The 23,238-nt window shown below is 41.4% G+C and overlaps 1 protein-coding gene and 1 long non-coding RNA gene across 6 annotated transcripts in view; one reads left to right on the forward strand and one right to left on the reverse strand.

Annotated features, from left to right (window-relative positions):
• Window positions 1–6,310: 6,310 nt before the first annotated feature.
• On the forward strand, window positions 6,311–11,713 carry LOC121915529. The gene is made up of 3 exons (XR_006100719.1): window positions 6,311–6,353; window positions 8,820–8,927; window positions 11,415–11,713. It is a non-coding gene; the product is annotated as an uncharacterized LOC121915529 (long non-coding RNA).
• The window catches only part of GMEB1 (glucocorticoid modulatory element binding protein 1), a 45,131-nt gene continuing 32,138 nt past the window's right edge, over window positions 10,246–23,238 (reverse strand). For 4 of the 5 annotated variants that reach the window (XM_042439847.1, XM_042439848.1, XM_042439849.1 and 1 more), the window contains exons 8-10: window positions 15,727–15,864; window positions 12,619–12,741; window positions 10,246–11,428 (exon numbers count right to left, since the gene is read on the reverse strand). In XM_042439847.1, the coding sequence (XP_042295781.1) occupies window positions 10,722–11,428; window positions 12,619–12,741; window positions 15,727–15,864 (968 nt within the window). In that variant the 3' untranslated portion in view covers window positions 10,246–10,721. The remainder of the gene's footprint in view (window positions 11,429–12,618; window positions 12,742–15,726; window positions 15,865–23,238) is intronic. The other variant, XM_042439851.1, reaches the window with a different exon arrangement.

Consider the following 23,238-nt stretch of genomic DNA (forward strand, 5'->3'; position numbering starts at 1 on the left):
GAACCAGGGTTGTTTGAGCCGGTCAAAAAAATGATTCACAATCCGGTTTAAAGGTAGTGGGAATGAGGCCACTGAATGTTATTGATGTCTATCAGGTAAAAGAACAAAGCAAAACACACACTAGTTCACAGTGAAGTCACCTGGAGACCTAGGTTGCATCCACACTGTGGAAATAATCCAGTTTGATAGCACTTCGACTGCCATGGCTCAATGCTATGGAATTCTGGGAGCTGTAGTTTGATGAAGATGTGCAAATGACAGATTTAATTCAATCTCCATCCAGGTCCAGCTCAAAGGTTCTCCCAGGAGTCATTTTAGGGAGGCAGATTTTTGCTACTAATAGCAATAGCAAGTACATTTCTATACAGTTTATCAGAGCGCTTAAGCAGTTTACAGTGTGTAACCCAATTGCCCCAACAAGCTGGGTACTCATTTTAGCGACCTATGGAAGGATGCAAAGCTGAGTCAACTCTGGAGCCCTGGGATTGAACTCACAACCTTGTGGCTATGAATGGCATTTAACCATTGTGCCACCAGGGCTCCCTTTTTTAATGGTACTAAATGGATCTAAATCACCCTGAAATTCCCATTTTTTTCTGGAGAAAAACAAACAAACATGTGCACCTGAATGCTACACAAGCCATGGGCCTGTGATGCAAAATCCTCCGATCCAGGTCGTTGTAGTTTCAACATCCGCAAACAAGCACAAGGCTTGCACTTGAACCTCATGATATTCCTCCATATTTAGTGAGACTGTACCTGCTTTAACTTATAAAATGTTACCAAAAAAATTAAGGGGGTGGGTTGTTGTGTTGTTGTTTGTTTTTTCAGCCTGGTTAATGTGTTCCAATCAAAGGAAGACAGAGTCTTTTGCCATCTTAAAGACTAAGGAATCTTATGTTGAACAATTTGCTTTCACAGGCTGCACCCCATGAAAATGATAAAGCTTGTTGTCATCCACAAAAGCTTATGGCACGGAAAACGGGTCAGTCTTCAAGGCACCACAAGTCCTTTGGTGTTTTTAAAGAAGGAGTGAAGTTATCGCTTGAATTACAAGATGGTGCCTCTAAGAATGTTATTGATGTCTATTGGGTACAACAAACTAAAACAAACACTAGTTGACAGTGAGGTCACCTGGAGATGCAACTCAGGCTGCATCTGCACTGCAGAAATAATCTGGTTTGACAGCACTTTAACTGCCATGGCTCAAGTCTATGGAATTCTGGCAATAGCAGTTTGTTGTGGCACCATAGTGGAGTTCTAGTAATTATTGTTGTGATATGCCTTCAAGTCGTTTCTGACTTATGGCAATCCTAAGGCAGGGTTTTTGAGGGCTGAGAGTGTGTGACTTGCCCAAGATGATCACCGAGGTAGTTTTCATGGCCAAGTTGTCTTGGGCCGTATTTCTACTGCAGAAATAATGCCATTTGACACTGCCTTAACTGCCACGACTCAACACTATGGAATTCTGGGATTTGTGGTTTTGTCGGATATTTAGTCTTCCTTGTCAGAGAGCTCTTGTAATACAATGAACTATATAGATCACAGCACTCCATAGCATTGAGCCATGATAGTTAAAGCAGTGTCAAACTGCACTGTTTCTGCAGTGCAGAGACAGATTTAATATATTTTGGAAATGGTTAAAAATGTTATACTAAGCACCAAGAACACATCTTATGATCAGTTTTTCCCCTCTCATCCTTTTTTGCATTGAAATGGGGTTACAAGGTAGGGATGTCCCATGTTTCCTTTAATATTTAGTTTGCAACTCTTAGCATGTGCCAAGATAAATAGATTTGTGCACCTCTGTGATTTGTGTTTCGAATAGTAAAATGTTATTTTTGATGATGATCTTTTGTTGTTCATTCCAAAGCCCAGTAGTCAATCCCTGTTTTGAAGCAGTTGCTTAATAAATTTGGTAAAATATCAATTAACTGGCCTAGGTCAGTCACAAATGCTGCCAGTCAGAGACAAGATGAACTCTAGTGTATTTAAAGCATGACAGTTTCAATATTGCTCAAATTCTATTACTTATTTGGGTATAATTATCCCTAGGGACTTATTGCATATTATTAATCTTAGTATGAATAAGATGCTAACAGATATTGCAACAGATTTAGAAAGGCAGGAAGGCTTAAAGAGTATAAAATGTTATACCTAGACTTGTGTATACTATTTGTGGAATTCCTCTACTTATACCTTGCAAGTAATTTCAAAAACTAAAATGCATTGTTTAGATTCTTAAGGAACTCATCTTCTCCTATAATTTCAATGAAAAATATGCAAATTTCAAGGAAAGAAGGTGGTTCGGCCTTCCAGATCTCCTTACACACCATTGGGCACATCTGTTATCTTGTATGAAATTTTGGACATTTGTAGTAAGTAATCCACCATGCTCAGCCCTGGAGTCTTTCTCTCTGGCACTTCTGTTCAAATGGTCAGTACTTGCTTCGCATTTTATTTTAAAAAGGGCAGTATTTTGCCATCATTTTCAATGGTTAGAACTTGGTGGCAAATATTGTCTTGTCAATTGCATTTTGATCTATATGCTCTTGGCAAATGGACTTTTTTTTGGGGGGGGGGGCGGCTTCCAGATTTGAAAATCGGTAAGGAAACATTTTTAAGGAAGACGTAGGCCAATAATAGAATTGTTACCTTAAATCAGATAAATTAGTATTGCTGATGAGTTTTGGCTTTTTTTTTTCCCCAGTTTTGCTGGAGCAGTTTAAACTACCTGTATCAGCTAAATGGCACATTTTTACAAGCCAGACTTGGCTCTGCAGCTTTAAGTGTATCTGCATTTTCTTAATATTAGATACATTAATTGAGGCCAACCAAGTATCTAAACCAGTGATTCTCAACCTTTCTAATGCCGTGACTCTATAACAGTTCTTCATGTTGTGGTGACCCCAGTGAAAGGGTTGTTCAACCCATATATATATAACTGTCATTTGTAAGTAAATATGACATGCAAGATTTAAAGCATGGAATAAAGTGGAATAGCAATATCCAATTCTGACTAATCAATGACCATCGGTGTTAGCATCTATAGTGTGGGTACAGATCTCAGACTGTGTCTTATACAGCAGAAATTGCACTTTGGGGTATATTGGTTGTTACATCTATTCAAGAAAGGGCTTTCTAAATCAGCAAACTGATGTAGATGTAATGTAATCCTGCTAATGTTTTGTTAACACATATATTTGGGAGTTGTTCCATGGTAGCTACATTTTGGAAGGAAGTAATCACACAAGTAAATTTGGTTTTGGAAAGTTCCTTGATATTCAAGGATGTGCGTATTCTTCTGAATTATTCACCTGTTTCTTGGAAATTAACAAATGGCCAAGGGGAGTAGATTTTATGTATCCTATTTACTGCTAAAAGAGTAATATTTGTTTCTGAGAAAATAATTTTTCTCCATTTGTAATCCAGTGGAGAGAAGATCTTTCAAAACGTTCACCTTGTGATATCCTTCCTTTGGAACCTGGACTTCATGGTAAATCATAGAATCATAGAGATGGCACGGGCCATCCAGTCCAACCCCCTGCCATGCAGGAAATCCAAATCAAAGCATCCCCAACAGATGGCCATCCAGCCTCTGCTTAAAGACTTCCAAGGAAAGAGACTCCACTACACTCCAAGGAAGGAGTGTGTTCCACTGTCGAACAGCCCTTACTGTCAGGAAGTTCTTCCTAATGTTGAGGTGGAACCTCTTTTCCTGTAGCTTGCGTCCATTGTTCTGGGTCCTGTTCTCTGGAGCAGCAGAAAACAAGCTTGCTCCCTCCTCAATATGACATCCTTTCAAATATTTAAACAGGGCTATCGTATCACCTCTTAACCTTCTCTTCTGCAGGCTAAACATCCCCAGCTCCCTAAGTCGTTCCTCATAGGGCAAGGTTTCCAGACCTTTCACCATTTTAGTCGCCCTTCTTTGGACATGCTCCAGTTTCTCAATGTCCTTTTTGAATTGTGGTGCCCAGAACTGGACACAATATTCCAGGTGGGGCCTGACCAGAGCAGAATACAGTGGCACTATTACTTCTCTTGATCTAGACACTATACTTTTATTGATGCAGCCTAAAATAGCATTGGCTTTTTTAGCTGCCGCATCGCACTGTTGACTCATGTTCAACTTGTGGTCTACTTGGACTCCCAGATCCCTTTTACGTGTAGTTTCATTCATGAGATGTCTTTCCTATGCATTTCCCATCATATTCAGTTTAAAGGACCAGTGCTTGACTCCATAGAAACCAAGCTACTTACAAATTGTGTTAGCTTTCCAACAGTATACTATGTTGACCATGTAGTGAGGGGAGATGTATTTGTGGGGCTGTGGTGGAATGTCAAGGTCTGCGTTCGTCACAGTTCCTGCTATGCTTGTAAGTCATTTATGCTATACCTGCTGTGCTTTGTATTACTGGATGATGGGATGTGCCATACATTTGGTATTGTCAGGTGGAAATATTGTTTATCTATGCTGGAGTAACTTATTGAACAGATGTGAAGGTAAGATGTGAAGGGAGCTGTCTAGGTCAGTTCTGTGGAAATGCCTCATATGAAATGAAACAGTGGAGCTATCCTGCGAAGAGGAATTTTTTGGTTTAGCAATGAATGGGGTTTGTGCATGTGAAAATGTTTGAAATGCTTTGTGCTTTTAAATGTACTGTGTAACTGAAATGGCTTTAGTCTTAACACTGCCATACTGTGAACTGCTTTGGTTTCTGGATAAAGCTTGCTGTTTTACAATGAAGTTTAGATTTCATAGAATTATAGAGTTGGAAGAGACCAGAAGGGCCATCCAGTAAAACCCCATTTTGCCAAGCAGGAACTCTCAATCAAAGCATCCCCATCCAGCCTCTGCTTAAAGACCTCCAAGGAGGGAGACTCCACTACACTCCAAGGGAGTTTGATCCACTGTCGAACAGCCCTTACTGTCAGGAGGTTCCTCTTAATGTTGAGCTGGAATCTCTTTTCCTGGAGCTTGCATCCATTATTCCAGGTCTTATTATCTGGAGCAGCAGAAAAACAAGCTAGCTCCCTCCTCAGTATGTCATCCCTTTAAGTATTTAAACAGAGCTATCATATCACTTCTTAACCTTCTTTTCTCCAGGCTAAACATTCCCAGATCCCTAAGTCGTTCCTCATAGGACATGGTTTCCAGAGCCTTCACCATTTTAGTCACCCTCCTTTTGATACGCTTCACTTTCTCAATGTCCTTTTTGAATTGTGGTGCCCAGAACTGGACTAAATATTCCAGGTGGGGCCTGACCAGAGCAGAATAGAGTGGTAGCTGCTGCATCACAGTGCTGAATCATGTTCAACTTGTGGTCTACTTGGATTTTTGAGCTAATGTCATCCAATATATAACCACTTTACTTGTCCATTCAAAGGGTCAAAATAGTCCTCTGTAGGGATGCCATAACCCGGTGGCCCCCGTGACAAACCCGCTTTTGGGGGGGCCGTCACGGTCACGGTCCGGTTTGGCCCCCTGCCCCCGGCTTGAGGCCCACGCAGCGCCAACCCACCTTCCCCTGCCTCCCCGCGTGGCTGCGCCACCCACCTCCTCCTCCTCCTCCGTTGGGAAGCAAAGGAGGAGGCAGTGCGTGGGGGGAGGGTGGCGGAGAGGTGGGGAGGGGGTGCGGGTGTGCGCAGGATGCGCAGCTCCTTCTCCTCCTCCTCCGTTCCAAGCCTCCCTTCCTTTCTCCCTCCTTTCTCCCTCCTTCCTTCCTCCTCCTCCTCTGCCTCCCAGCCCAGGCCCAAGCGGAGGAGGAGGCAGAGGTGCCTGCCTGGCTTGGTGCTCCCTGTGCGCGCGTGTGCACCAAGGCAGCAGCCACTGGCAGGCAGCCACCCACCGCCTCCTCCGCCTGGCGCGCCTCCGCGCTGGGCACTTCCTTGGGCCTGAGAGGCGGAGGCAGAGGAGGAGGCTGAGGCGGAGGTGGCTGGCTGCCTGCCTCCTGCCTTGGCGCGCAGGTGGGGGGGAGCACGCCAAGGCAGCCACCCACCTCCTCCTCCACTTGGGCCTGGGCTGGGAGGCAGAGGAGGAGGAAGAAGAAGGAAGGGAGGAAAGAAGGAGGAAAGGGGAGGAAGGAGGGAAGAAGGAAGGAAGGAGGGAGGAAAGAAGGAGGAAAGGGGAGGAAGGGAGGAAGGAGGGAAGAAGGAAGGGAGGAGGAGGAGGGAGGACGGAAGGGGGAGGAAGGAAGGAAGGAGAGAAGAAGGAAGGGAGGAGGAGGAAGAAGGAAGGAAGGAGGGAGGAAGGAGGGAAGGAGGGAGGAAGGACAAGGAGGAAGAAGAGGAGGAGGAGGAAGAGGATAGTGATGATGATGAAATGAGCCAGCTTCTGAGGCACAACCAATGTAAGTTACTCTCATTTTTACAAACTCATGCATAGTGAAAAAAACCCAAAGTCCCTTGACCAAGTACACACTTCTGAGAAGTACAGTTGAATCCGAGGGCAAACCCACTTCTTGTTAAATCACCTTGACATATTCAGTGTGAAACTCAAAGAGTTTGGTTATGGAATAAGCCTCTGAAATATGCAAGAGATTGCCATGTTAAGTAAAGCCATGTTCAATGCCCAAATGTGCTGTTTGGAATGGGGGGGTGGCCAGAAAGGGAAAGTCCATTTCTGTCATCTGTCTAGGAATAATGTCCAAATGTCCTCCATTTTGATCATGCCTAAGAAACATGTATTTATATTAACATTTTTTTAAACCCATCAAATTTTTTCGTGTGTCCTCCATTTTTTAAAAAAAGTGCCCTCCATTTGAAAATTTTGTCCTACATTTGTCCTACATTTGTCCCGGTTTGGAGGTCCAGACTTATGGCAACCCTATCTCTAAGACATCTTTCCTGCCTGTTTCTGCTAATCACCAATGCTTCCCACCTTCATGCAATCCCATGTTCTGATCTCGAGTGCAACCTTTCCATCTTAGACATTAGATAGGTGCTCCTGTTCTGTTTCTTGCAGCAATCAGTTTAGGAAGTCTCTTTGGCTGTTTGCTGCCTTTGGCACATATAGGAAAGAAAAGGCAATTTTATCTCATTGTCTCTCTGTCACAGTAGTAAACACTATCCCCCTCATCTACACTTACTGGGAAACCTCTTCCGCAAGGGATCAAGACTCATTCGACTCGGGAAACAGCCATCTCACTGGCATACCTCAGAGGGATTGCTCTCCCAGAACTCTGCCAAATGGCTGTGTGGCTGCAACCATCTTCATTATTGTCTCATTACAGACTGGGTGCTCAGGCCCCACGCTGATGCTGCCTTTGGTAGGATGATGCTGTCACCAGTCTTAGCATGACTTGCCATTCTCAGTGAATTTAGCTTGAAATTCTCCCATATGTGTGAGTTACAAACACCATAAAGAAGAACAGGAACAGGTTCCTATCTGTAACAGTGATTCTTTGAATGGATATCTGTGAACTTGCACAATCTAATCTCCTTCCCTCTTTATGCTTTTCCTTTCTTCTGGTCTTCTAATGATGGACTCAGAACTGGGTTTTCGCAGGAACGCACAGCTTTTATGGTGCAGGTGAGGGGGTGGGGTTACCTCCAAAAAGCAGGTCTAGAAGCTTCTGAAGATCTCAGTGCAGGTGCAGAATGACCCATAAGTGTGAGTTCACAGATGACCTTTGAATAATCACAGTTACAAATAGAAAGCCTGTTCTTTTTGTAGCTGACACTGTTTCTCCATTGATTACATTCTAATACTTTGTAACTCCATTTCATGAGACCATCCAATACATTTTGCATCCCTTTAACAGCAACAGCATCACCAGAGATTTCATCACCATCCTCTTCCTTCTCTATCTGACATCACTTGCGCAAAAAAGCCTGGCAGTAAAAAGTGTCTTTGAGGATGCTCTTACAGTACTGTTTTTGGTGAACCTAAGTGTCTCAATAATTAAGAAAACTTGATAACACTGCTGTCCAGCTGTTGCATTTCCAATATTGCCTCTGTTGACTCCCCACAACATATTTTACAGATCTGGTTTATGGCCATTTATCTTATATCTAACACAACAGCAGCAACAGACTTTCACATTTCATTTGAAAATGCTTTGAAGGCACCTTTCTGGATTCTGTACTGCATATCTTGGTTGAACTGCCCTCCTCACTGTCCTGGTTGCCCAAGTTTGGCACATCAGACCAGGAGGCAGAGGTAGGTCAAAGTGATCTGAGTAAAGTAAATGGGATCAAATCAAGTATGTTAGGTTGGGTCACTCAGGTCATGGAACATGAAGGCAGATTAAGCCTATTCACTATTGGCTTAATCCTGATTGGTTCAGGTGAGCAGCAACCAAGATCATGAACATTTTCTTGCTGAGCAAGACAAAGATGCTGTTAGCAAAAGACTATGCTCAACTGAGATCTTAAAATATGATTTTACACTAACTCCATATTCCCTGCTGGATGCTGATTGCAGTTCTTAAGTGTGTCGCTGTTTCTGAACTCTCATGCTCCTGCATGTCTGCACAAGAAAAGATGGAAGGGAAACATCCTCAGAATCAGAGGCTAATGAAAGGACTATGTTCTCAGGCCAGAAAGGTACAGAAGTTGCCAAGAGCTGGTCACTGTCTAGATCTGGGAGTGTTTAAAAGTAATCTTTGTATACCATATTGTCGTTTTATTATGAAAAAGACAAAATAAAATCAGCCCTCTATATCTATGGATTCAACCATCCACAGCTTGAAAAAATTTTTTTAAATCCAACAACCAAACCTTGACTTTGCCATTTTATGTAAAATCAAACCTTCATTTTACTATGCAATTATATTTAATTGGATTTGAGCATCCATGGATTTTGGTATTCACAGAAGGTCCTGGAACCAAATCCCAGCGGATATCAAGGACCCAATGTACCTCGCTGAGAAGAGAGTGGGCAATTCATCCAAGTTATGCACAATGAACCATTAAGATCTGAGGTAATACAGTGGCTAAGTTACTAAGTTTAAAATCAAGACAAGCTGTAGTTTAAATTCCATATATGCCAAGAGGTTGTGTTAAATTTTGAAGCCTGAAATGGCTGACTTACTAGCACTAAGAGGTTCAAACCAAATGATGCTGGTATGATCCCACCGTTTTACCATGCCCATCACTGAAACCATCAAGAAGGTCTCTGAAACTGTGCATGATCTTTGAGCTAAAAGAAATTACTCATAGTAGGAGGAGAATGTGTGGAAATCATGAAGTTATTGGATTGGAAGTCCCAGCAGCTCTAACTACCTAGCCGATGGTGAGGAATACTGGAAGTTGCAATCAACAACATCTGAAAGGCTGCATGATCCCTCCTCCTAGTGTAAAGGCTAGTGTGTTGATTAGAACTGAGGATTGTGCCACCTAAAATACATTGTTTTATTTGGTTCAGTCATATCTTCTTAGCCTGTCTTATCACACAGAGTTGTTATATAAATAAAAGAGGAGGAAGGGAACATAATATAAACAGAATAAAAAACCCACATATTTCTTTTGCTTCCATATGACTTTTTAATGCAAAAACAAAACAAATAGCACTCTCTCTTTGTCTCACAATATTGTTACTGTGTTTAAAATAATTCAACCCAAATGGATTTTCCTACAAGACTTCTCACTCTGAAGATTTTAAGAAATAAAGGGAAAGGAAGAAAAACCCCTTCTTCACTCTTTCTTCTTTCCTTATGGAAAAAATTATAAAGATATATATATATATATATATTTCCAGCCCAACTGGAAAAGAGATCAGACACTTTCACCTTGCTGAAGTGATGTGTCAGCTGGAATCCTGAAAATCAGTTATTTTTCTTCAAAAGGTTATAAACACCAAACATATACACGCATATAGAGGGAGAGCTAGTGAGCTTAGTATGGTTCCCAGCATGCAAGAAACAGTGGGTATGCCCAGCCTGCTGAGTCTAGCTCTCCCAGCATGCAACAGTACAGTCCACACTTGATACATCCAGGACATCAATGCTATACCCAAACAGCAGGTGGTTCTTGGATGCTATGTCCAATCCTTCCCCCCCTCTCTCTCTCTGTGTGAATAGACGCGTGTGTGTGTGCGCGCATGCATGCACGGGCACACATGGCATTGAAAGTCTTGAAACAGCCCCTATGGAAAAATAAATCACCAGAAAAGGTTTGAAAGCGAGGAGTTGACAATCTGATACCAGAAGCTACACATGGGCAAAAACAGTTCAAAGACATGAGCTGCTGAAAGGTGAAAAATTAAAATTTAAAAACAACAAAAACCACAGTATACTGTAGTGGGGCTTTAATAATGAGAGTTTGTTTTATTAATAACTCTCCCTGCCAAACAGAAAATACTAGCACCCTTTCTACAAAGGTTGAGAGCTGAGGAGCAAATATGGAATTTGTTTCCCAAACACTGCCCTCTTCCAACAGTTGGATGAATTTCTATTTATTTAAACAAGGTGATAAAATGTGTTTTCAGACCTGGGTCTTTACCCTGTAATCACTCACAGAGTGATCTCAATAACAGTGAGGGTTTGTTTTTCTTCTACTGGACTGGTTAGGATGGGGCAGAATGTTCTTCTCTACAACCTCTTAAGAATGATTTCCCATGGATCTTTCCCATGTTCTTCCCCATGTTAAAAATACTGAGTGTGTTTTTTAAAATAAAATTCATGGGGACTTACCCAGAAGGTTGTACAAAAATAAAAGATGATCAAACAAATGATAGAGATGATAAATCAAAATAATGTAATGATCTGGCTTTCTGACTAGTCCTCCAAGACCACAATCTCTACATTATGGACCTGATGTTGGTGCTCATCAACCTCAGCCACCATCTTCTCCTCAGTCCTCAATTCTGTCCCCAGAATCACAGCTTTGGCCCCTGGTTCCTCTGTATCAGCTTCTGGGTCAGGTGCTGGGTCTATTTCTATGATGGTTTGTCCATCATCAGAAGTACCATCCATGGCCTGGATGGTAGAAGTCAGTCCAGACTCCATGGCCACCAGTTCCACAGGGTTCACCATAGTGGCCACATTGGCAAGGGCACCACTGTCCTGCATAGCTGCTGAACTGAGCAGGGCCAAGCTTGAAGATGGATGAAGGGTCACTGAGTTGGAGCAGCTGGTCTTAGAGGAAGAAACCACAGTGGCATAGCGAAAAAGCTGTGAGCCTGATGGCAAAGTGTGGACAGTCACTGGACTAGAGCTCTGGCTGATGGTTGCCATGGGAAGGTTACTCACAGAGAACTGCTGTCCCATGGGTGCAATGGTGATCGGTGAAATGACAGTGAACTGAGGCTGCTGGATAGGGCTTGAAGAGCTCAAGACAGTGGCTGAGGCTGGACGTTGCAGCCGGGGCCTCTTAGGAGGTTTTGGAGTGCTAACAGGCATTAGGACCACATTCTGAATGGTCTGAGATTTGATCTTCTGATCCCTGACCAGCTTCTTTTGCTCTTCCAGCTGGCGATCCAGGTCTGCAAGAAGAATGCATTGTGTAAGCAATTGAGAACAAGATTTGAATATTGCAAGGAATATAGCACCCCCCCTTCCTCCAAAAAAAAGGATGAAAAATAAAGATATTTCCACATGGATAGAAAAGCAGCTTCTTGGCAGAGATTCATTTTCAGTCGTTATTGCTGCCATCCAAAGTATGAAAGGTGGGTAGAACAGATTGTTTCTGCAAACAACTCCAATTCTTTCAGAGAACATAAAAAGAGAAATGAGTGGAAGTAGAAAAACCACCAAGAATATCCCCCTCCCCAAATATGGTGTTCCTCCCCACCAAGCTACATACAGAAAAGATTAAAATTAATAATGATGATGATGATGATAATATTTATTTATATTCCGCTTTTTCTTGAAAGAATCAAAACAGATTACAGGAATATCAGGATAAAATCACATACAATTTTAAATACAATTAAAAACCCCAAACCCCCAACCCTCCCCCAAACATAAAATCATTCATCAATCCCTATTGAGAAATTAAAAATAACATGGAAATGTCCAAAAATAATAATTGTAAGCCGCTTTGATAGCCATTAGGGCTGCAGGGCGGGGTATAAAAACCATAAATAAATAAAGAAATAAAGAAATAAATAAATCTCTGCATCATGTTATTATGGTATCAAAAGTATTTCTTAAAATAGTAGGTCAGTTGATGACAGGGGCTACTGGAGGCCTTTCACTGATAGGGCTGCCATAAGTCGAAGTTGACTTGACAGTAAATAACACCACAGCAGGACTCTCATGTTTGTATACAGAAAATGGTGTACTAGAACACAAGTCAAAGATACAGAAGTAGTCATTAAAATAATAATAATTTTTGAGAAGTGACTATACTAAATATTATCAAACACACACAGAAAACAAGTCGAAACATTATCACTGGTAATAGATAGCAAAACTACAAAATGGAATACATGAGAGAAAAGATGTACATATACGCAAAAAAGGCATTAATCACATGACTGAAATTTGAGTGCACATTTTAAAAGATATACAAGTAACTTAGATTGGGGAGCAGTGTTTTAATAGAAGGAAAATTGTGAGTGTTGATGAATGTATTCTATGCAACAAAACAAGAAACAAGCACACACTCCTTGAACAATAAATTAAGGGGTTTAGAATACCACAATAAATGTGTTCCCAATCTTTAACATACCTGCCAAAGTAAAAAGGAACTGCTCTTCCCCCTGATCTGTTTGGTTTTTCCTGTTGTCCAGCACTTTCTTGACTGTGTCCATCAAACCAAAAGTATGAGCAACATTATTTAAGACAGCAGCATCTACAGAAACATGAGAAGAACCATGCTGGATCAAACCAAAGACCTATCTGGTCTAGTCTTCTGTCCATATGGTAGACAACAAAGCCCATGCCCACAAGCATGACAGAGTACAACAGCATCCTCCCACTGACCACCATCTGACATTTACAGGTATACTGCCTCTGACTAACAGCTATTGATAGCCTTACCAGCCATAAATTTGTTCAGTCTCCTTTTAATGTCATCCTTGTTTCCACCGATATAGAGCATAAAAAAGATGCTCCTTTAATCTTCCATGAATTATTGTTTTATATTCTAAAGGAGATTCAGCATCCATGTAGCAATACCTTGGGACTCTTTCATTTGCTAGGATTACATATTCCTTCTACAACTGTTGCATTTGATATTGACTATATCATGAAGCACCCACATTACAAAATTTAAAAAACAGATGGGACTGTCATAACTGAGCACAAGAAACTGCAAATTATAATTAGATGGCAATACTAAGAATGATGGAAGAGATCCCTTGCATACACACAGATACAGAGTTATGAATATTCTTTGAAAGATGGTGGTACACAAAGTCGTCTTGAGAATTACTCTATGCTTATTTATGAGGTAGATACCATCTCATGGGGGGGGGGGATGTGATTGTAGGTGTCCAGAAATCTTTTGCCTACGCTTAACAGGCAATGATCCTCAGTGTATAATTAAAAGCAGCGTAAGGAAGTTGACTGTTGAGGACAGTGCTGAAAATCTCCTTAAAACTCTTAAGAAGAGCTGAAATGAATCATACCAAAGGTCTGTTTATACCACTGATTCCCTCCAGTGGTATAAGACACCTCAAAACAAAACATGAAGCCATTAGTCCTCTCCTCTTGTTGTTCCAACTCACATTCAGAAGCATGTTCCCTCAAATGCAAGCTACAAAGCATTATTTTAATTCTCCATCCAAACCATCTCATAAAGATCTGGTCCATGCAACCTAATTGGTTTATTCCTATATTCTGTGCAGCTAACATACAGAAACATGTTTTTAGGATTGCAGTCTTAAAGAACAGAAGCTAAGCATCTCAATGCAAATAGTTTTATGCATATACAGCACCTTATGTTTTATGAAAGTGGAAATATGTTTTATGGAAACAGATTGTGAATCAATGTAGTGTAGTAGAGTTAGATTTCCATTCAAACCTCTAGCTCCCTGATTCCCAAAAAGGGCATTACTGTCCCAGGAGGATGGGGATGGAAAGATCCACAGGGATGAGGAGGAAAAAGGGGACTTCAGTCAAAATATTGGCATGACCAGCAACCAATGCCCTTTAGGACTATGGTGAGTATGAGAATTGCATGAAACCTCTTTTTTCAGGGTCTCTTAAAACCATTGCACGCTTGAAATCTGGCTTCAAAAGAGGCAGCTTGAAGCTGCCCTTTCAGGGCCATCTGTTTCACCCCTTAGTCTTGCTCCTCAGCAAAAGCTTGTCTTACATGGGAGATCCTATCAGCAGCATTGTGGCCACCAGCATAGCCTCCTGCCTCACAGGAGGATGCAATCCCACCACTGCGGAAAGGTGGTGCCACTGGTAGCTACAGTCACTGTAGACTGATAAAACAACAGCAGGAAGGAAGAAAGAACTGACAACAATGTTCATGCCTTGTTTATGCCATTTTAGAGCCAGTCAAAGGTTTTTTAAAAAATTATGATTATCACTGTTTTGGCTGCCCATTCTAGTTTGTTTCATGGAGGCAAAGCAGACGAATAGGCTGGAGCAGCCAGAGGCTGCTCTGTCTGCAATCTGCCAGGGAATGTGGCAATTGGACAACCTGCTCTTAAAGCAGGCCGTCATGATGGTTCCAAACGAGCCATCGGTAAGGCAACTTTTCACTGCTCCTTTCTCCAGAAGCTTCAGACCGCCATAAGTGGCCTCGGAGCAGCTTCTGGCCGTCTCAGGAGTGTGCACTGTCTGCATGCCACACCCCCAAAGTGTCTGGATACCATACTTTTTAGCCCATCTGTTTCGAGCCATAGATGGTTTTTGTGTTGCTTTAGTTAGGGTTGGTACCTATGAAGGGAGTGTGGGCCAGTTTTCACCTTATCCCTCCCAGCAGGCCTTACAGGCACACCTGATACAGCTGGAAGGTGAAATGTTGTGCTTTGGGTGGCAAGTGGTGGGCAGAGGAGGGAAGAAACAATTGTATTTTGCAGAGGCTTTGACCCACTGGTGGGAGATTGGCGGCAAACATTTCCCAAAATTATTATTATTTAATTGTTTTGAGGTTCGTGGGGCTTTGGGGGACTTCATGGATCACATTTTGAAGCTGCAATAGCCATCTCTGTTTCACCACGTTGTTAAATTTTAATGTTTTGAGTTGATGTTTATGGGAGGTTTTTTAAAAAAAGGATCTGGTGTGATTAATGTTCTGTTACTGTGGAGTGGCCTGTCAATTGAATTAATAAAGACAGCAGGACCATCAAAGTAAAATTATAAGTTTATGTAACCCACTGCTGATAAAACTGATGGTTAAACTAGTACATACTATATTAGATATGTTCCATGTACTAAGCTCTTTTTGCTCTTAATTCAAAGTAAGTGTGTGGACTGATCCACACCAATGTAATTGTTCTTTTTAGGCTTTGTACTAGGGGTAAAAAACTGTTGTGGGCTTTTCCCACCCTGTCTGTAGTGGTCTCCACCTAAATAGGGCCTGTGTCTGCCTACTTTGTACTAAGGAAGAAAATCGGGCTTATTGCATTATTCATATTTATTATGGAGTATAGCTTAGCCTGTGACAGTTCTGCAGAATCATGAAGAACATGATTCTTCTTCAGCCTTATCTGGGAATACCAAAGGTTGAATTTGGGACCTTTTGTATATAAAGCATGTGCTCTTCCACTCAGCTACAATCACTACCCTGAATATATGAATATCTTTAATAAAATGGCATAGGTCTAATACACTGATAATTACTTCATATCAACACAGAGACTACTGTTGACCTACCCACCAGTAATCTGGAAGGATGACTGGCCAAGTCTCTGCTGAACACCTCTCAGCACCTCTTCTATCTCCTTCTGAATGTTGCAGACAACTTCTTCCATCAACCCCACATCAGCAATTCCTTTCCAGAACATGAGTGTGTCCTCTGGCACAAGAACAAAAAAGAAAGATTCAGGAGGAGTTTGACAACTGTACTGCAAATCTAAGTAAGATATGATGCCAACATCAAGAAGTTACTATGCAGCAGCAGACCGCTTTGGAAACTGGCTTCTGACAGAACAGTCCTATTACTGCAACACCCGAAGAGTAAATGCTACTGAACTCAATGGCACTTACTTTGAAGCAGATGTATGCAAAACTTTAAGGGGACTATCTACCCAATTGCATCTTGCAAAAATATAATTTGAGGCTAAAAGCAGAAAACATTAATAGCCAATTCCCTATTGCTGTACAAGGAAGCACTGCACCTCTGAAAGGTGACTCTGCTTCTACCTTATGGCTGTAGCAGGACTTTCAAAGATTAATAGGTGGAACATCCACCATGGCACCACTGTCTTTGGCACTGATCAAAATCTTTGTGGCCTTTTTTTATATTATGAACACCTGTTATCAGACAGAAAAAAAAATACTTCACACAAATAATATATACAAAGCAAGGAGGCTTCCATTGCCTGCCCAATATATTTTACATCAGTGGTTCTAAAAAATTTGTTTTCAAGGTGTGTTGGACTTCAGCTCCCCAAATCCTTCACCACTGACTACACTGCATGGGGCTTCTGGGAGTTGAAGTCCAAGACCAAAATATGAAAAGCATTGAATCCTTGCTGGGGCAAGTGAGGAGAGGTCTTGGGAAATACAGTGCAACACTATAGGTTCCTCATTCCAGAAGTGGACTGAGGAGGGACAGAAGTTGTATATTTTTAATATTAAAACCACAGACCCTGACATATGGATTGTGCTGGATAGCAAGGGAAAGGGGACTAGGCAAATTCACACAGCAGTCTGTCCAGCCTGATACCCTCTAGTGGGATGAAGCGAATGATAGTTCAGCACATTTAGAAGACATCAGGTCAGGGAAGGCTGTCACAGAGAAGAAGTAAATTAATGCCTACAAAGAATTCCTAAATCCAGAAGCTAAAGAAAACCAGAAGAATGTTGTCTTAGAGCCATCCTTACTTATTTTAATTAATTACATTTATGTTCCATCTTTCATCCAATGATGTCAGGTGGCATTTATAGCACTACATCTATCTACAGCAGTGGTCCCCAAACCTTTATGGGCTACCACCCCTTTTCTCTTGGGTGACAACCCTAGCACCATCACCCCAACACACAAAAATACTCCCCAATTTTACCCCCAAAATAAATACCTATACTGGCATCAAACAGGGCTGTATTTTAGCCCCCTTTTAATTTAATTGTTACGTTAATGATATTGTTAAGGAGTTAGAGAGCTTACAGTATACTCCAGTTACTATTTTGGATCAAAAGCTTTCTCTGTTAATGTATGCAGATGATATCATTCTCTTATCTAGAACTCAGGTGGGTTTAAGACATTTGCTTGCCAGATTTTCATCATACTGTAAAAAAAACATGTCTTGACAGTGAATTACAATAAAACTCAGGTTATGGTGTTTGGTGGGCACCCTAAAATACACTCCTGGCATTTAGATGAACATATAATAAAACAAGTTAAATCCTTTAAATATCTGGGAATTTTCTTTTTTGAATCAGCCTCATGGAAACAACATATGATAAATACTAAAATTCAAGCTCATAGATCAGCTAAAGCAACGTTGAGCTTTGCTGTTAATAACAGAGGCAATCTAGTAAATACTGCTCTAACAGTTTTAAAGGTAAAAATCTGGTACAAATACTTTATGGAGCAGAAATCTGGGGGCATACCTAAGGTCCTAGGTCTGGAAGTGTCTCAGAATTATTTTTAAGGGCATTACTAGGACTTCCTAGGGATACCCTAAGTGCTATGATTTCGTCTCAAAACCTTTGTTCCAACTTTGGAAAGCCAAATAAACAAATGGATCTTGTGTTATTGGTTTAAGAGATGCCAATTTCTAGACTACCAAAAATGTCTTTTGGAATTTAATAATAGATTACCTGTTAATAATTGGGTTCATGGGGCAGCTCAATTAATAACTAAGTATGGGTTTTCAATGAGCAAACTGGCAGGGTTAGATATCCTGCAAGGAAGGTAAAAATAAATATTATCATATTAGAAATCACTACACTTGCAGATTTACATATTGTCTGTGACTCTTCATGTGCCCCTTTATATTATAGCCTTAGGCAATTCCGTGATCACCTGGATTATTTAAACAATTTGACTTTTGCCCAGTTGCATCGAGCTTTCACAGAACTGAGACTTAATGTTTGATTCAGCTGAAAGAGAGGGGAGGCTTAAAAAGTTCTGAAAAATGAAAAGAGATGTATTGTTGGCTACCCCTATTCAGAGGACTTGGTACATTATTTACCTTTATATATTGTCCTTTATATAAAGATCCTAGGGAACATTTTATTTTACCCTTAACTGATAATAAAGTCTTTTTGAATTCTCAAGAAAAAATACTTTATCTGTGTCCATAAGGAGATAAATGTGGCCTGGTGCATAGCCTTGTTTGCCCTTGCTGCTAAAAAGACCAGGAAGAAATACGTAGCAGAGACAGCTATTCCCTGCAACAGAGATAATTTGATCTAAAAGAGTTCGACTGTGAATTTTAACATACTTATGTCATATAAATTACCCATAACTGTTAATGTTAAACTTCTGTTATTTGATACAATTCATGATATATTGGTTTTATGGAAATTTTATGTGTATTTTTTTTAACTTTGGTTTTTGCAATGGCCATTGGCCAAAAGCAATAAAGATCGATTGACTGATTACAGTTGAGCACTAACCAAGCAGTTGGTCACCTTGGGGGCAGCAACTGAGCATCTGCCTGAGCCGTAACCAAGAAGCCTCTTGTCCATACTGGCCTTATGACAAAGGCCAGAATGAGTGAAAGACTCCTCAATCACTGCTTGACCGGCTGTTCAGTTGCTGCTCTCAAGGTGACAGGATGCAAAATTCTTCCCTGGCAAAGAAGGATTCTCAGTTTTTCTTCACCAGGGCAGAGAGGGACGCAGCCAGCTTACCTCTTTTCTTCCCAGCAAGGAAGGACTCAATCTAAGAGGAGTGAAGGACTCTTTTGAAGAATCAACCCCAGATACTCGTCCCCAATTTTCCCCAGAGATGTTTCTTCCCCACACAGCTTCAGGTCTTCTCCCCACACAAACACTGTTTCATCTGTGAAGTCGAAGGCTTTCATGGATGGCATCCATGGTTTTTTGTGGGTTTTTCAGGCTATGTGGCCATGTTCTAGGGGAAAAAAATCTTCCTGATGTTTCGCCAGCATCTGTGGCTGGCGAAACATTAGGAAGAAAATTTTCTAGAACATGGCCACATAGCCCGAAAAACCCACAAAAAACTGTTTCATCTGCTACCTCTTCTCTTGGCCTATTCAACGAAAGAAAGAAGGAGCAGCAGTGCAGCTTCAACTTGCCAGTCATGTCCAGGCAAAACTTAGAATGCTTAAGCGGGGTCCCAAATGTGAATGTTTCTTTTGGTCGCCACATCTCCCCTGCAGCCATACTCCTCATCTCCACTATGATCCTAAATGTTGCTGGTTCTTTTTGTCTTTCTTGCATGCCAGTACTTTGACTGGAAGCCCCCCTACTAGCCCTTTTCTTCGCTGCCCCCCTGTTGCCTCACACCCCCTCCCCCGGATGTTTCCTCTGCTCTCGGGGGGCAGGGCAGTGTACCACCGACTTTGGTAATCACTGCTGTATAGAAACCCTATGATGTGAGTCAAGATAACAGAAAGAAAGACTGTTTGATTAGCCAATGTTGCCAAGTTTGCCCAAATTCATCTTATTTCCCATGCTCTGTTCTCTGGCCAAGTTTCATGGGTCAATGGGGACTTAAAACTGGATTTCCCAGGTTCTGTTCCGATATTCACCACAAACAGGATCTGGGTCAAAAGAAAGTTTTGATTCACTGCTGATGCTTATAATCCAAGGTTGCTGTAGCTGTTGCTGCACCCATGGGATATCTGGAAACAACTACCTCCTTGTAGACTCAGGTCTATGAAGCTGACTCAGCTGTTTCTGCCCCGGGTGGAATTGGTTGGAGAGCTGGCAGAATAAATATTGGGTTCCAGCACCACTGAGGTCACCACCGCCAAAGGACATGACACTAAAGCGGAGGCACTCTTAGTGGGAACAACCTCAAAGGACCACAAGGGCAAGGGCCTGTCCTGTGATTTAGGGAAGGAGGGAGGGTTTTGTACTTGTTAGATTTGGAGTGTTCTTTGAGGAAATGTTTGTTTTGAGTGTTTTGTCTAAGCTATTTGGAGACTTGCGTAGTTGTTTTTCTTTTTATTTATTTTTGTGTCCCCCTTTTCCCAGAATGGGACCCAAGGCAGCTCACAGAAGAAATCAGTTAAAACCCAACAATACCATTTTATAAACAATTAAAATAATCTCATTTTAAACAGTATAAAATCATTTAAAAGGATACAAAAATTAAAGCACTGACACACCCTAATAAGAAGCCTCCCTGAGACTGATTACATATTAAAAGCCTGATTAAACAATATAGTCTTTGCCCACCGGCAAAAGGAAAGCAAGGAGGGGGCAAGCTTAGTCTCCCGTGGAAGAGAGTTCCGAAGCATTGGAGCAGCCACTGAAAAGGCTCTCGTTAGAGTCCTCACCAAGTGAATCTGAAATAGTGGCAGGACCAAAAGCCTACCTCTGTAGATCTTAAAACTCTTGAAGATTCAGATACCATCTTTCAGACAGTCTGGACGTACGGCATATAGGTCTTTGTAGGCTGTCTACTGTCACTGAGTACATCGTCTAAGGGGCATGGAACAGAAAAATAGGCATTTTTTGTGGTCATTTCAAAGGGGATTTTAACGGGAAAGCCACTAAGTATATGGTATGAAGAACATGGATGGTGATGAAGCTATTGTAGTGACCTGCAACACCTTTGCCATGTTTGCTTTCTCACCAGAGGATCTGCCATACAATACTTGCACCAAGTGTAAGTGCCCTGTTGGAGGAGAAGGTGCAGCAGCTTGAGGACTGTGTATCTACACTTCAAGTTATCAGAGGGAATTAAGCTTTTCTGGAAAGAGCAGGGCAGACTCTTCTAGAAGGGCAAGAAATGGAGGATGCTTCTCAGGAAGGTGGCAATTCTGAAACACAGGAGGAAGACACTTGTAGGAATGTGACATACAGAAGTAAAACTATCAAGAATGAAGCCTGGAGCTACAACTAATTTCAAGCTCTCCCCTTGATTGGTGATTATAAGACACAGAGACAGGGACAAGAGCCTCACACATCTGAAACCATGGAGGTGATCTTGGAGGGTTCTATCGACGGAAGAGCTACTGCCTATTTCCAGAGGGAAAACAAATCCTGAAGTGGTAGTAGATTATTCCCTTCAGAAAAGCAGCAATGATGTGTGAGCCTTAGAAGCTATCTAAATAATATATGTCCTAGATGTAAGCTGACAAGATTCATTAAGCCAAACTGATAAGATTCATTGAGGCCACTAATCATTACTTCCTCCTGATAGATGTTGGAATGAAAGATACAGCAACATATAGCCTTCAACATATTACAAGAAACTATGTTGCTATGATTCTCTAGGGAGGGAGCTAATAGACATTGGGGCACAAGTTGTTATATCATTGCTCCTTTCTGTTGAAGGACGTAGCCCACAAAAACGGAGAAAAATACAGGAACTATCTCAACAGATGATGCCATCAGGAAAGATTTCTGGCTTCTTAGACTAAAGTCTACTGATGGGTTGCACTTCACAGCAGCTGGAAAGAATGTATTTGTTAGGATCTTACAAATCTCATCAGGAGGTCTTTAAACTGAATTACATGGGTGGGGGAGACAGAAATCCAAAGAGCACGGGGGCACTATGTACTAGTGATAATGACCTGAATGATACACAGGAATTGGGTCAAAATACAAGAACCCACTCACCCATAACCTACAGCACAGAAGACAGATTGAGAGCCTTTGAGTAAAAATTAAAGAGAAATAGCAGTGACCTCATTGTAGGTTTCTAGTAGACTGAAGATGTTTATGATGCCTTCCTAAAACAAATGACCAAATATTCAGAGAGGACAGATGCAGTAATGGGAGACGTCAACTACCCTGATATTTGTTGGAAGTCACACTTGTAAGGTCCAACAAATTTCTCACTTACCTTGTAGACAATTTATTTGTTCAAAAGGTAGAAGAAACATCCAGGTGGTCAGCTATTTTGGATGTGAACCTAACCCACCCAGATGGGTCAATGGAATGGAAATAGTAGGATCCATGGGCAAAACTGACCTTGTCTTCTTTTATTTTCTTGACTCTACAGTATTACTCTTTGTCTCCCAGAGCCCACATGGCCAAGGAGGAGGAATGGCCTCTACCTATATGGATATCCCTCTGCACCATTTTAACTGAGAACAACTATAACAACATCTTGACAAACTGTAGGCTTATGATTCCAACATCATCATATTTCTTTCTTTCTCCTCATTTAGTTTTAACATCTTTGCCTGATGACGAAGCCAGTGAAGCTTCAAAAGCTTGTATCATGCATTTTGGTTGCCCCAATAAAGGGATTGCTGTTTTGTGGATTTTGCTTGTGACTGTAGTCTAGGGATGTGATATAAAGAGGAAAAGGGGGGATCAAACATAGTTCGAAACACTCTGGATTTCAGGAAAGCTAGTTTTATTAAGATTTTCATTGTCATAAATTCTCCAAGGGAAGAAAGTCTGTGATGCATGAGAGTTTCATAAAGATATGATATTGAAGGTACAGTTGCAAATAATTCTAAAGAACATCTTATCTCTTTTTTGATACAATTACCAGCTCCATAGATCAGGGGAGTGCTGTGGATGTGATATATCTTGATTTCAGTAAGGCTTTTGAGAAGTTTGTTGTTGTGGTATGCCTTGAAGTAATTTCCAACTTATGATGGCCCTATCACAAACCCATCAAGGGGTTCTCTGGGACTAAGAATGTATGACTTGTCCAAGATCACCCAGTGGATTTTCATGGCAAAGTGGGGAATCAAACTCTGATCTGCATAGAGGTTCAAACCATTACACCATGCTGGCTTTCTTTTGAGAAGTAACCCCATGGTATTCCTGAAGGCAAGCTGCTTAAGTGCGGGCTAGACAGTGTTACAGTTTGTATATCTGTGACTCACTTACAGACAGAACTCAGAAAGTACTTGCCAACAGTTGCTCTTCATCCTGGAGAGAAGTGAATAGTGGCATGCCTCAGGGTTTTGTCCTGGGCCCAGTATTGTTTAACATCTTTATTAATGACGTAGAAGACAGAATAGATGGCATGGTTGTCAGATTTTCATACAACACTTAATTTAGGTGGAAATAACTAAAATCCAGAAGACACAGAACAGAATTTAAAATGACCTTGGCAGGC

Source organism: Sceloporus undulatus, chromosome 9 (genome assembly GCF_019175285.1).
Source record: "Sceloporus undulatus isolate JIND9_A2432 ecotype Alabama chromosome 9, SceUnd_v1.1, whole genome shotgun sequence".
In the NCBI taxonomy this organism is placed as follows: Eukaryota; Metazoa; Chordata; class Lepidosauria; order Squamata; family Phrynosomatidae; genus Sceloporus; species Sceloporus undulatus.